We start from the raw sequence: 14,906 nt of genomic DNA on the forward strand, positions 1-14,906 counted from the left end.
GCTAGACACTGGGGTTGAACTGGAGCCACAGACTGCGAAATTTGCATGTTGCCTCTGAAACTGACTGCTGCTGCCTGCCACACCCATACTCTTCAGCTCGGTCGTGTGCATGTGCGTGCATGTGTGGTGCGTGCGCATGGAGTGTGTGCGTGGTGTGCACGTGGTACGTGTAGGTTTGGCGTGGTTTGTGGCGATTCTCAGCAGGGAAAATACTGCAGTCATCTAGAGCCTGCCACGCTCCCAGCTCTGCTTTTGTTTCCTCGCCCTTTGATATTCTTTGGGGCTCTGCGGGAAAGGCAGTGTGCGTCTCCTCACACCTCCTGTCCCTAGCATGCAGGGCCTCTTGGCCCAGAGTAGGACCTCATAAACGTACCTCCTGGACGAGTGGTTAGCCGAACGAAACGGGACAACTCCCACAGAATAGAATACTCTTAATGCGACACTGTATCATTTCTCTGACCTAGATACCTATCATGTGACTTTCCTGAAAAATTCTATTCCCGCATTAGAGAGAAGGAAACAAGGCTCTATACACACAAAATCTTTTTTTTTTTTTTTTAATTTTTTTTTTTCAACGTTTATTTATTTTTGGGACAGAGAGAGACAGAGCATGAACGGGGGAGGGGCAGAGAGAGAGGGAGACACAGAATCGGAAACAGGCTCCAGGCTCTGAGCCATCAGCCCAGAGCCCGACGCGGGGCTTGAACTCCCGGACCGCGAGATCGTGACCTGGCTGAAGTCGGACGCTTAACCGACTGCGCCACCCAGGCGCCCCTACACACAAAATCTTAACACAGCAAGAAGTTGTGCGTGGATGACGGTGGCAGGTTCTGTGCTTCAACTACATACACGAGACTCTATAGAAGACACGTCCTCCTGTGTTAGCTGTCAGCAGATGTATACAATCACTAACATCTCTTTTTATGTTTCTAGTCTTAAACGTTCTATGCTCCACTTTAATTGATTACATCAAGTTGTCATCAGTCTGTCTCTAAGCAGTATATAATTACACAGTCATATCATCCACTTAATGGTCGATTCTCTTCTCATTTGGGGAGAAAAAAGAATAAATGTGGCTATTATAGATCTGCCTGGGCACATGTTTGAAGCAAGTCCATTTATTTCACAAGAGAATATTTAACATCTAAGACCCTTGCTCCCTGTTATGTACTAATGAGTCACATTTCTTTTCAAGATTTCATTTTATGACCAACAGGGAAAGGGCGCAGGAAACACAATGTTTTCTTGGTTACAAAACCGGTCTTCAGAAAAATGGTATTTCAAAGATTCCTATCTTACCCTAGTTAAGGGTTTCCTTAGATTTTGTTGGTGAAGGTACCATTTGGAAATCTACAGGTTTTGTGTGTGTGTGTGTGTGTGTGTGTGTGTGTGTGTGTGTGTTTCAAGTTTTGCTAGAATATGCTTGAATGAAAGGGAATGGCTCAAAAGTGCCTTCACCTTTCAAAAACGTCAATGAATTCTGAACAAGTAAACAGCTCTGGGGAATAGAACATCTCCCCCAGCATCAGTTCCAAAACTTAAAATCAAAGGTTTCCATTAGCAAAGAGAGTCAGCACTTTGCTGCGCATTAAAGCACCACTTATTCTGGAATACCTCATGCTAATCTGTGTTTCTGGAGCCGAATGATTTTTGTGGCTTTTCATCTAAGCAAAGAAAACAGTGATAATGGACATCTTCCAGCTGCATTCTTCCGTGACATTCAATAGGTTTTTTTTGGATTAAGAAATGCAATTGTTTTCAGAAGCTGAAGGAGAAGAAAGTAAAACTGACATGTATACTTTTATTCCATCAAATTTTGAACTTGAGTTTTGCACTACATTTACAGCTTTACAAAATAGCAAAAACAAACCACAGGCTCGAGTCTAGCTGGAGCCTAACTTACTCACCAATAGGAGCCGGGGGTGATTTATGACTTGCAATGAGTTGAAATAAAAGTAACCAACAAACTGAACAAAGACTGGAGGCCAAACATCATAGTTTCTAGAGCATCCTCACGCAGAATCTTCATGAAGGCCCTGTGCCCTTTTTAATCTCATTAATGTGACTTGCAGGTGTAACAATCTATAAATGTCTGAAGCTACATTTATTAAAGTTGGTCACAAATACACTCATAACTCTAGAAAATGTGTTTTTACCTACTAATAGTTACCATGAATAGACAAATAATGTCCTACGGTTAGCAAAATAAAATGCCTAGGTATCGAGGGAAAAAAATCATTAAGCCATTCTAAAAAGATCTCAGGTAATCTTCAGACTCATAACTATTAAAATATATGATCAAGTTCATCTGTCACTACCGAATTTGTAAATGCTTGTAAAACCCCTCCCTATAGAATAGGACACATTCATCAAGGCATTCTCCTGGATTAAGTTGATTAACACCCATTTTCTGTTAAAATTACTTCCATCGGGTAGAATCAGGAAGAAAAAGGGGAGAGGGAGCATACTCCATTCTTTCTTGGTGCTTTACACTATCCTAACGAATTATGACAAGCCCTTCTTAAATCCCAAGGATTCATGCATTGCACAACTATTCCATCTGTTTATTTTTTGTGCTAGGGTCCAACACTCCCTGCAGGATCTAAGTTGATCTTTGAGCAACTTCAGTGTTAATAATTTTGCCATTGCAGATTCACTTTGAAATTGGATAGCTTTTTGCAGGGTATCAATGTCATCCAATTAAACTTCGCAAACTCCTTTTTTATCTTACATCCTCTTCGTCACACAGGCACACACGTGCACACAAGCACGGGGTCTGCCCCCCTCCCCCTTCCTCGGGTTACAGTGCAGACTGGCCCCTTCCTTCCTCCCTCCCACCACAAGGTTCTCTCCCCAGCACCACCGGGTCTGGGTAAATCGCTCGTTCCAAGACGTTCAGGCCAACACGGACTCAAGTTTGGAGATTAGGGGCTATACTCACTAAGGATATACTTGGACTCTTATTACGAACTATTAGTTACTATCCCAGCTTGGACTGGCGGGGCCGTAATTACAACCCCCACCTCTGAAAAGAGAGAGAGAAAGTTGGGAATGAGACGGTCCACACTGAACATCTGAGGACCACTTTTGTAGTGCAAAAGGCAAATGAGCTTATGCGAAAAAATTCTGTTTATGCCAAACTCTCAAGTAATTTCTCATTTCAGAAGTCATTTGACCACACTGCCATTTTTGCTCACAGATATTACAACAGATTTTTTTAAGGGGACAATTTTGTCTGTTTCATCTCTCTCACCCTCTTTTTCCCCCCTGGTGTGTGTGGCAGCTGCTGTTTGATCTGTTCATTGGCTCTGATTTGTTTCATGTTTCAGCCAAAGATTAAAACTGCTCTGTAATTCTAAGCAGATGGGCCTAGGAGTGCAACCCTATAATTATACCTTCTCTCCCCGGCCCTCGAACTGCAAGCCTTCCATCCTGACTTTTAAAGTCTGGGATCACTGGGGCTCGGGGTACACACCTTGGCAATCAGGCAGGTCTGGCCCCACCAGGCACCTTAGCAGGGCTGCAGGGCTGGAGCTGTCTGCCCTGAAGCCCTACTACAAAGAAAAGAGCCACTTCTAGCCCCTGGATTCTCCCCCTCTTCCCTTCCTAGATCTTGGGGGGGGCCGTGGGGGGGAATGGGGGGGGGGGGCACAGCTTGGTCTTCAGTGCTGGCAACAATGCATCAATGCATTCTGAAGCTCCATCCTGCTGCAGATCCTCAGAAACCCAGAGTGTCCTCGAGGGTGCTCATCTGCCCCGCAGGGGTTGTGGAGGCCACGGCGTTGACGCTCTGCAGAAATGTCAGGTGTCCACCATTAGGGAAAGTTCACTCTGGATTTCTGAATCACACAGTGCGCTCTGCCACCGCCTGCAGCGAGCATCAACACCAACCTACCACAAAATCTGCCTTATTTTTCTCAGGGCAATTCCTGGAACTCTTTGAAAGCGCTGATGAGTTCTCCGGCTAAGGGGTTACCGGAGCCCCTGAGAAAATGCGGCACACGAAGCGCAGAAACAAAACCATCCAGCGAGAGTATGCGGGAGATGAGGCGTCCCGTCCCGGAGAACCTTAGCAGACTGGTTTTAATGACTACACCGTGGCCATGAAAGTGTCCCCTGCTCCTTGAACTGCACCCAGTCCACTTGGGAGAGAGCCCCATCGCCACACCTCGGGAGGCACCAGTCCTCTCTGAGGCCACAGAGAAACCCGCGCGGGCTGCTTTTCCCCCTTAAACGACCACAGTTTCGCTTTACAGACCCACAAAAGCCTGGACCACATCAAGAGCCCCTCCGGCAGGCGCCGTGACACTTTGGAGACTGGATCGCCAAGCCTGCGATTTCATGACAGTCTGGACTCTGAAAATCCAACAGGCTGCGTAAAAGTTTTCCCTCGAACTTGAAGCAATCCATTCAGGAGCTAAAAGGTGTCTGTGTGTGAGCTCTGCACCCTTCCAGAAAGCAAGCTCCAGCCGCAAACCAGCTCCGGGCGCCGCCGGGGAACCCGCGAGCCCCCCTCCCGGGGGGGGGGGCGGGCAGGGGGTGGGGGTGGGAGCAGCGGCTGCGCCCGGGTTCCGCGGCGCCGACGGAGGAACTCACCGTGAAGCAGGAGGGCCGGGAACAGGTACGCGAGCAGGAGGTGGCACAGACCGGACATCTCCAGTCCTCCTCCGGGACCGCGCGAGCCGGCCGCCGGCCAGGGACGCCGCTCCCCGGGAACGGCCGCGGCGCCGCGCGCGCTCTGTCCCCCCGCCTCCAGCCCGGAGGACGCGACGAGGCGGCGGCGCCCGGCGAGGCGGGAGAGGCGAGCGCGGCGGCGCGGGGACACGGGCGGCCGGCCCAGGCCCCGCGCGTCAGGCGGCCGCGGCGCGCCCCATGCCCCAGGGGCGCGGCGCGGGGGCTGCGGGGCGCGCGCTCCCTGGGCGCCGTCGGGCCCCGCGCGCCCGGCCCGGCCCTGTCCGCGCTCCCGGCCTTCAAGCTACCGTGCCGTCCGCGTCCCGTCCCGGCCGCCGCCGCCGCCTCTGCCGCCGCGCGCCGCTCGGAGCTGCAGTGGCCGCCACCGCCGCCGCAGCTGCAGCGTCTCTTCATATTTCCCGAGCGCCGCCGGCGGGGCGGCCGTGCCGCGGGCCGGGGGAGGGGCCGGGGGAGGAGTCGGGGCGGCGACGCCGCGCCACCGCCTCCCGGGCCGCCGCCGGGGGCCGGGGGCGCGGAGACTTGAAAGGGCGGGTGGGGCACCGCCTCTTCAGCTTCCCCTTCCAGCCTCCTCCTTGTCCTCCTCTCCAGCCCCTTCGCCTCCTCCCGCCTCCTCCCGCCTCCCCGCCTCCCGCTCCCCTCCACCTTCCTTTCCCCTCCCGTTTCTTATCCTCCTCCCTCCCGCCGGCGCCCCCTCTCCTCGCCCTGGGCTCAGCACCCCTTTCCCCCTCCATCTCCTCCTCTTTGGCCTCCGCGCACCCGCAGGCCAGGAAAGAGGTGCCGGCACCTTCGCCGTCCCGGCCTCCCCCCGTTCTCCGTCTCCCCCCGGGCACCCTGGACTCTTTCTCTTCCCTCCCCAGAGGTGGAGGCACCACTTTTGAAAGTTGTTCCGAAAAGGGGCGGGGAGGGCGCTGTAGAGCTAGGGGGCTCATGGCGAGGGGGGTGGGGGTCTGAGAAAAGTCCACTTGCAACGATTGGGGTGTGTGTGTGTGTGTGTGTGTGTGTGTGTGTGGACGCGTGTGTGTCCGCGCGCAGGAGAGAAAGGAGACGAGGAGAGACCAGAGGTTACTGCAAAAAGAGGAGTTGTGAGTTCTGGAAAATTGCTCAGTTTGGCGACGCTGCAGTGCCTACTCCCTGGGGGGGAGGGTGCAGTGTGCGCTTTAACCGGCCGTCCTACCGGGTGAGCAAGGAGCCCGGTCACAGCCCCAACCTGTGAAGCGAATGGTGTAGGCAGCAGGAGCCCTTGCTTCCCCCGCCCCCCGCCAGCCTTCCAGGAGGCAAATGACTTGTTGAAACACGGGAGAAATCTCTGAGAAACACTCGCTGTCGATCTCCAAGAAAGTGCACGGAGGCCCGTTTTCTGGTTCCTCCTCTCTCCCAGCCCAAATCTTGATTTTATTTATGTTCTGTGGGCCTTTGGGGGGTATGGTCAATTTTACAGACCCAAAGGCAGGAACGGCTTCCACTTTCTTCATTCCCCAGAGCCCTGGTACAAGCTGTTTGCCTACAGGGCAGCTCCCCTGGGCTGATGTGCCAGGGCTCCCTGGTTTATCTGGAGGTCCCTCCTCTGCGGAGCTCCTCCACGGGCCATTCAGCAGCTCCCAGGAGGTTTAACCAGGCTCCTAGGCTAAATGTCACCTCCTCCTCACACTGGGATAAGGGAGCAGCCACGGGACCAGATGAATCAAGAGACCGTTTCTTGACTCTGCTGCTGTTTTTCATAAATAAAACACTTAAAAAGAATGCCTGACTTCCCAAGAGAGTTCTCTGCCCCTTTGAACAATGTAACAATTCAACTCCTTGTGCTCTAGACTTTCAAAACTAGTGGGACCTTAGCATGGGCGTACAATTTAGTAAAATAGATAAGAATACATTTGACAGTTTCTACTTTTCCCTTTTCTTTCTTTCCTTCCTTCCTTCCTTCTTTCTTTCTTTCTTCTTCTTCTTCTTCTTCTTCTTCTTCTTCTTCTTCTTTTTTTTGAGAAAGCCATGAGTCTTTTGATGTGATAGTGCTGACACTGTTTGATGTGCTTCAGTTTTTATCACCATCATTATCATCTTTCCATCTTTAATACGAGGGATCATAACATGTACCACCTGCCTGGCTCACAAGGATGTTGTGAGGGTTACGTGCCAATGTTTGCAAATCTCAAAGATGAAAGACTAGCTGTGTGCGAGAGAAGGGAAGGCAGAGCAGCAGCATTATTTTGTGTTGGGCTTGAATCTCTCTGGGCTCACTTTGTCCCCCGGTCTCTGGCTTGTCCCTGTGACGAGGTTTGGGTAGCAGACTATGACTGGTTGGATTTGAATGTTGCCCAAAGGTCAGTCGTGTTTAAAGCAGGAACTTGATTTCCTCACGAATGTTGGGCAGTTGGAAATGATGTAAACAGCATACTTGGCTGCTTAAGCAGAACATTAGCCTTGTCACCAAGAACACATACTAGGCAGTGTTTCGCTTTTCTATGCCTCCTGGTCATTTGATGCTTTTCTAGCCTATCCGTGAATATTTGAAACAAGCAAGCAACAGGACAGAATGTTAGGGTTGGTGTGTTTATGAATAAGCACTGGGTGGACAGTAATTGAAAAATGTTAAGGTCATTCATCACATGTTAGCAGAAAAATTAGGTAATATATTTAGTTAAATAATTACTTGATTCTGTTACTTAAAAGGAAGAAGAAGGAGGAGGAGGAGGGGGAGGAAGAGGAAGACAAGGAGAAAACCAGCAGGCCAGCCAATAATTTGGTGTCATCTTGACAGTCAAATTGATTCAATTTTTGTTTTCCAACTGGTTTTACTGGTGTCGTATAAACATAGCCAGGATGATGTCATCATTTTAAAATGTGTTTTTGCCAGTTTATTTTCCACATGTAGTGTCATAGGTTTAAATGTTCGACCCTCAACTCTCAGCATAACATCCAGCCAGAGTCTCTGCTCCCCCATAGCCTTCCGCCTTGTCGTAGGAGTAGGGTTCACTCTCTGTGTTAAAGTTTAGTTTTACCCTGAGTGTACTCTCTTCTGGAAGAGAATAATGAAAACGATGGTAGAGGGGCGCCTGGGTGGCGCAGTCGGTTAAGCGTCCGACTTCAGCCAGGTCACGATCTCGCGGTCCGTGAGTTCGAGCCCCGCGTCGGGCTCTGGGCTGATGGCTCAGAGCCTGGAGCCTGTTTCCGATTCTGTGTCTCCCTCTCTCTCTGCCCCTCCTCCGTTCATGCTCTGTCTCTCTCTGTCCCCAAAAATAAATAAACGTTGAAAAAAAAAATTAAAAAAAAAAAAAAAGAAAATGATGGTAGATATTTGTCTTAGAGTATTACACAGTGTGTGGCTATCTGCTTAAAGTAATACAATTGGGATGAGGGCCTTTTCTAGGAGGTAATAAGGTGGCTGTGAGCTCCAGCTCAGAGGCGGGCCCCTGCCACCTGCACGAGAAATTTCCCCAGGCCACTTGTGAGGATCGAGCCTCGAGCAGGAGCGTGTGTGGCCAGGTCCTGGTGATAACGGGAGAGTCCCTGGCAGGGGTAGGGGGACGGGTACCCTCAGCAGCATCAACAAATGTGTTAGAATATTCAGAGCTACTCATAATTCACTTTTGCCGGGTCGATGGAGAAGAGCAAACTCAAAGGGTCTGAGTTCTCAGCCACGCGGCAAATCAGAGGCACACTCGGAACTCCTAGGAGTGTTCCATCACCGGCTCACGAGGTGTCTCACATGCTCAGCAAGTGGTATTTTCCCACGAACTCTGCTGATCCTCACTCAGAGGCTCTACAGTTGGCCCCGTCTTTGAGTCAGAACCAGCCCTTCGCTCTTCCCGGTAACTCCGAATCGTGAGCACATTCTCTGGAATGGACTGTGCTGGCCCCAAAGCTTGTGTCTCGGGTTTTAGTGAGCGCACAGTAGTGGACAGCTCAACAGCATTATTGCCCTGGGAGGTGCCAGGACCAATGTCCTTTAAAACCTGTGCTACAATTTGGTTTCCTAATCAGTCCTTGGGGAAATTGATTAAGGGTGGACGATCGTGCAAGCCATTTGCAACTTGGGGGATTCCACGTCTTTTGGTTCTTGAAGAAAATGATAGGTTTTTTTTTTTTTCAACGTTTATTTATTTTTGGGACAGAGAGAGACAGAGCATGAACGGGGGAGGGGCAGAGAGAGAGGGAGACACAGAATCGGAAACAGGCTCCAGGCTCTGAGCCATCAGCCCAGAGCCCGACGCGGGGCTCGAACTCACGGACCGCGAGATCGTGACCTGGCTGAAGTCGGACGCTTAACCGACTGTGCCACCCAGGCGCCCCGAAAATGATAGTTTTAAGAAGGGTCAGAGGAATGAAAACATTAATCTTGAAATATGTTCAACTATGAATAAGGTTGAAAGCATTTTACTACGGCCGCGTCCTCAGAGGATGGGAAATGTCCCTGGGAATAGGCTTTTCTCGAAACTTGTTAGACGTCAATGCCCAGTCTGTGACACCGTGGAAATGCCTCTGAGTGTCAGAGTCTGGAGGATAGGAATGATGTCTAGTCATGACTTAACCCTTTTAGCACCTAGGCCAGTGTTTTCAGTGTTTTGCCCCAGCAGGACTTTAGCAGTTGATAGCGATATTAAATTTAAAAAATCTTTTATAGTTTCCTCAGAGACAGAGTTAATAAAATTATCCTGAGGAGTCCTTAGAAGGGGACGTACGTCTGAGTTACATTTTTACAACACATTAGTTTGAACAAACTATTTTGAAAATAAAGTGTAGTTCAGATATATTTCTGAGTGACATGGTTTTCTGAGCTTCAGAAACTAAAGGTTACCTTCCATTTTATACTCATGGCGGTTATCAAGGGAAACCACTAAAATGTCTGTGAGCTTAGCATTCGTTCGTTCATCCATCCCAGCACGTATGGACCACTGCCAAATACAGATGTATGCGTGCAACGATCCAAAAATAGGGATAGGTATGCATGAGGATGGCCCAGTTTAACCACCCATTCATCCCATGTCACACGTCTATTTGGGGGGCTGACAACAAGACTGAGGACCCTTATCACCGAAGGAAAATAGGAGATCAACAGGGACAGAAGGCAATAAAGGACCTTGGTAACATTTTGGTCTTTACTTTCATGTGCCTCTCGTAATATTCTTCCTTGTAGTGCTGGTCGCCCTGTATGTCTAACTGCTTTATCTGCTTAACGAGATTATTTGGCTCTTGGAGGGCGGGAAGAAAATTGGGTATTATGTTTGTATCTCCTCCCCCAGCCCCTCCGCAAGTCTTTCCATAATGGGCATTTGTTGGGCTGGTAGATGAGGCAGGATAAGATCAGACCATCAAGAAAGAGTCTTTATGAGGCCAACACTACCCTAAGCCACCGCAGCACACAACTACAGAAACAGGAAGACACAAAAACACTGGTATTCAATCCGAGCACGCCCTGTGTTGTTACGGAGCACATGGCAACGCTCAAACATGTTTGTCACATGAGGCAGTGTGGCACAGTTGTTAAGGAGCCAGATTCACTAGGCCCAAACCTCTCAGCTCCAGGACCTTTGGCAAGATATTTAACGTGGCCGTGAGATGGGCGTAACGGTAACGAATACCTGCGTGGAGCCAAGCACTATGTAAGCGTACCCTAACAAATAACTCGCTGACAATGATGACTTCAGACTAGACCATACGTTGTCAGTGATGGTGAATTTGCCCCCAAGAGGGTGCAAGTTGAGTTTCGGTGCGGAGAGGGGATGACGACGACGACGAACACAGGGGTTTGTGGGTCTCCAAAGGGGCACAGTGCTTACACAGGTGTAATCTATATCCACATTCCCTACAATTTGATGGGGGTGGGAGCAATTAGCAATAAATGTCTAAAAGGCTCGTTGGGGACCAATAATGAAAGAAAGTCTGAGAAACAGTACTGGAGGAATAAAGTTTCAGGTCAGTCCTATTATCGTTAATCGTATATCAAACATTTACCCTAACTTTATTTCTTTAATCCGCCTGGTATGTTTTGATTACGTGAACCCAAATATGTTTTACTTCCGCTGGCCATCTGGTGTGGCATTCTACCGTCTGATTACACCCTCGTCATATCACATTTCAATATTGTTGGTCTGTGATTTAGATACTTTATTACAAGCCACTTCACAGATGGGAACACTAAGGCCAAAGAGATTAAGTGGTTTGCCTAAAGGTCACGCAACTTTAGAGGGTAGGCTCCCTAAGAAGGGGCTGTTTTCAACTCTAATGCTATACCGCCAAAAATAAATGCCTCTAACCTCTCAGAAGGAAAAGGTTTTTTGGGTTAGGTGGGTTCGGACATGTTCAAGCTAAAAAACGCATTGCCCTATAGGCTATCAGGACACTGATTGCAACTGCCCTCTGGATGGTTGGTGCCACTGTTCTCTGTTTTACATGTAAAGCACCCAAACAGTCTAATCTCTAGAACAGATGATTGCAATCTGTAAACTAGGAGGGGTGAGCAGATGGTCACGTGCTGCTCGCTGCTGTGAGTGTCCGAACTCAGCATGAGGACGTGCCCAGCCCTTTCAGAACATTCGCATCCGTGTTACTGTGTTTTCGGTTGTGCACAGGCCGAGTGATGGATGGGCTGTGTGGGCGCGGCTGTGCGCAAACGCATTTCATCTCCCCGAAGCACAGGTCTCTAAAGCAGTGTTGAACTTAAGCAAAACGGTCCGCCGGGGCACCGACTGCGACATCACCAGGTCCGTAGCGATGCCTAACCTCCACGTTGGAGTAACACATCCCAGTTCTCAAAAGGGTTCCAAGTGCATGGTCTCGTTTGATCTTCGTGCAATTTTGTGTAGGCCAGAGGACAGTCAGGCCTTTCGATTTAGAGATGCCAACTCCAGTTTCAGAGAGGATTACGATGTCTGTGCTAAGATCTCCTCACGACACAGAACACTTCTCAATTTTGCATCTCCACGCACCGACAACGTTACTTTAGTTCTATCAGGGCAGAGCAGGTGCTAACTTAGAATCTTTTTATTTCCTTATACAGAACGTGGTGTCTTTGCTGCCCTTATCCTTATGGAGGCAGCAGGGGAGATCTTTTTTTTTAAAGACAGACACAGCACTCAAAAAGCACCAGAGTTTGGTTAAAAATAAATTAATCATGGGGTGCCTGGGTGGCTCAGTCAGTTAAGCATCCAGCTCAGGTCGTGATCTCATAGTTCATGAGTTCAGGCCCCGCGTCAGGCTCTGTCACAGCTCAGGGCCTAGAGCCTGCTTCAAGTTCTGTTTGTCCATCTCTCTGCCCCTCCCTCCCTCACGCTCTCTCTCTCCCTCTCAAAAATAAACATTAAAAAAATAAAAAATAAATTAATCCTATTAATGTAGGAAAACTGCAAGTGTATAGACAGTTTATTTTCTCACATTTCATCTCTAGATTTTCCATCGGCTTTAGCCTAAATTAGCAGCTATTGACAGATTCTCCATTAGTTAGATGAAACCTAGTGTTTTACTGTAATGGAACCATTGAGTCAAATGAAAAGCAGCAAATACACTAGCAAATCATGCTGGAAACTGGATAAGGAGGTAAGAAACTGAGTCGTCTACACCAACCAGGCTCATAGAATAAGATGTCAACAGCCAGTAAGTCCATCCAGAACAAAACATCACGCTTAGGAAGGGTTCTCCGGTTGTAGAAGTCTAACGCTGATCAGCTGGTTGACCCCACACCCCGCTGTGGGGCGGAATGGCACCACTGAGGACGGTGCACAGTCACCATCACACATGGTGTCGGCAGGTGGAGTCGAGCAGGTGGTCGAACCGAACAGTGGGGCTGTTGTCCTTTAGTCTGGAACTCGTTTCTTTCACGCTGGAATGGGAGAAGGGTTGAGTGACTCCAAAATAGTCGGAGGCGAAACAACTGAAATGCGGAATGAACACTCCCACACTTGGAGAGATGGAGTCTACCTGCGATGGGTGGGGAGGAGCCCTGGGGTTAGCCAGAGGGTTCACAACCACGAGTAGACTGAGGGCCCTTGAACTCGGACTTTCCAGAAGTTACACAAGCTGGGGACCGGGACCAGACCCCGCGTCCCCATCTCATCTCAGAGGTCTTTCACTCCCACCTGGTGCTTCAAATCTGTATTTTCTCTCTCGTAGTGATCAAAAACTTGGAAAGCAGGACCTTACGAGGCATTGTTTGTTAAATTTATTATATTTGGGATTTCCTTGTAAAAGTATATTCTGCATAATTAATTCTTTCCTTCAAGGCATCAATTCTGTCCTTGCTGCTTCTGGAAGTACCTTAGATTCTTCTGTCCTGGACCCAAATATTTTCTACTTCACGAAAAACTCCTAGTTTATAAGCATGTAAGTTCACATTGTAAACTAAGTAATTGGACTTTATCTGTGGTACCTGTGATTTTTTTTTTTCTTTTTTTGTGCCCATCACGGTAGCTGTTGACTTTGAGCCCCTCTGTGCAGGATGGCCATTGTGATTCTGTGAGGTGAGCTGTGCTGCTGGGGAAAACTATTCCTGAAGAACTCACTCATGTTGCAGATCGGGCCTGGGGAGAGATGGACAAAGGAGAGAAATTTGAAGCTACATTTTGATACATATTGTGCCATACCTTCCTAGATCCTCTGACTCATCTTTCTAATATTTTAATGCAAAATGAAATGCAGAGACGTTTTCCTTGCCATTGCATAACTGGAAGGTATGCCAAGACTAGGTAGCTCTCCAAGAACACGGCAGGTAGAGAAAGGGGCAGTGCTTAATTCCATGCTTCACAGACGGGAAGGTAAGGCATTCCCAGCCCACGCTGAATTTAACATGGTGCCATGTTGCCATCAATTCCATGGAAGCCACTGTGGCAGACAGGCCCCCTGAGCCTGGATGCTTTTTAGAGGTGGGACGGCTTGCTAGAAGCCCATTTGAAGAGGGCTGACCCCACATATTAGAGTTGAATTCAACAACTCAGGTTTAAAATCTTAATCCAGTCCCCTGAACAAAGTTTGTGCACAGAAGACCCTCCATTCCCCATTGCCAAGCACACATCCGCTCCTCTGTCACAGAGAAATGACCTTGCCGTGGAGCCCAAGCATTTGTGCAGGGCTGAGTCTGGCTGCAGGAGGGCGGTGCTGCCACGGAAGAGGCGTAAAGCACTATATAGACAGCCATAGTCATTGTGACGACCACCAGAGGACAGGTGTCCACATGCAGTTGTCTGGCTCCAACGCTTGTTGAATCCTCATCGTCAAGTGTCCATCGATAGATAAAACAGATAAAGAAGATGTGGTATATACACAACGGAATATTATTTGGGCACAAAAAAGAATGAAGTCTTGCCATTTGCGACGACGTGGATAGAACCAGAGAGAATAATGCCAAGCAAAATAAGTCATTCAGCAAAAGACAAATCCCACACGATTTCACTCATACGTGGAATTTAAGAAACAAGGCAAATGCGTAAAAGGGGAGGCGGAAGAGACAGACCCAAACACAGACTCTTGACTCTAGAGAACACACTGAGGGTTGCTGGAGGGGAGGGGAGAGGGCGATGGGTTATGTAGGAGGTGGAGATTAAAGAGTACACTTAGAGATGTAAATTTTAAAAATAAAATTAAAAATAAAACATTAAAAAAATGAAGAGTACACTTAGTATGAGGAGCACGGAGTAATGTATACTTGTTGAATCACTATATTGTACACTGGAAACTAATATAACACTGTATTTTGACTCCACTGGAATAAAAATTAAAAAAAAAAAAACAAATTAAAAAGGCAAACACCCCTCCCCTCTCCAAATCCTCATCTTGGGTACTAAGTGATGCTGATGTCGCATTCCATTGCTGGTCAGGTCAACTCAAAGTGAGAAGTCGGTGGTTAGGCACGTCTCTGACCAGACACTTTTGCACAAGCAATCCCTGAAATCCTCTTGTCACAAAATAATTTGAAAACAAATAGCACCTGTCTCCAATAAGTCAAAGAACAGGAACAATCCAAGAGTGCAGAAGAATAAGGAAAACAAACATGACTGAACCATCTTGGAATAAAGTTGCTACACACAGAGAGCCAAACACAAAGAAAGGAAAACATTAAAAACCTTTCTCCTTTGTCCAACAAATATTTACTGAGAATTGAGCCTTATTTCCCCTCTTACACATCCATCAGATCTTTTTTTTTTTTTTTTTTGGAAGCATTTTTTTTTAATATAATTTGTTGTCAAGTTGGCTTGGCAATACGTACAACGTACAGCATACAACATATG

The 14,906-nt window shown here is 48.2% G+C and overlaps 1 protein-coding gene and 1 long non-coding RNA gene across 2 annotated transcripts in view; one reads left to right on the top strand and one right to left on the bottom strand.

Moving 5' to 3' along the window:
* Positions 1 to 4,939, bottom strand: part of APCDD1 (APC down-regulated 1) — a 34,656-nt gene extending 29,717 nt beyond the window's left edge. The window contains exon 1 of the mRNA XM_045459764.1: positions 4,597 to 4,939. Coding sequence (XP_045315720.1) covers positions 4,597 to 4,654 — 58 coding nt within the window. The 5' untranslated portion in view covers positions 4,655 to 4,939. The remainder of the gene's footprint in view (positions 1 to 4,596) is intronic.
* Positions 4,940 to 7,983: 3,044 nt separating this feature from the next.
* LOC123588589 lies at positions 7,984 to 11,520 on the top strand. The gene is made up of 2 exons (XR_006707921.1): positions 7,984 to 8,762; positions 8,991 to 11,520. It is a non-coding gene; the product is annotated as an uncharacterized LOC123588589 (long non-coding RNA).
* The last annotated feature ends 3,386 nt before the right edge of the window (positions 11,521 to 14,906 follow it).

This window comes from Leopardus geoffroyi, chromosome D3, assembly GCF_018350155.1.
Source record: "Leopardus geoffroyi isolate Oge1 chromosome D3, O.geoffroyi_Oge1_pat1.0, whole genome shotgun sequence".
NCBI lineage: Eukaryota > Metazoa > Chordata > Mammalia > Carnivora > Felidae > Leopardus > Leopardus geoffroyi.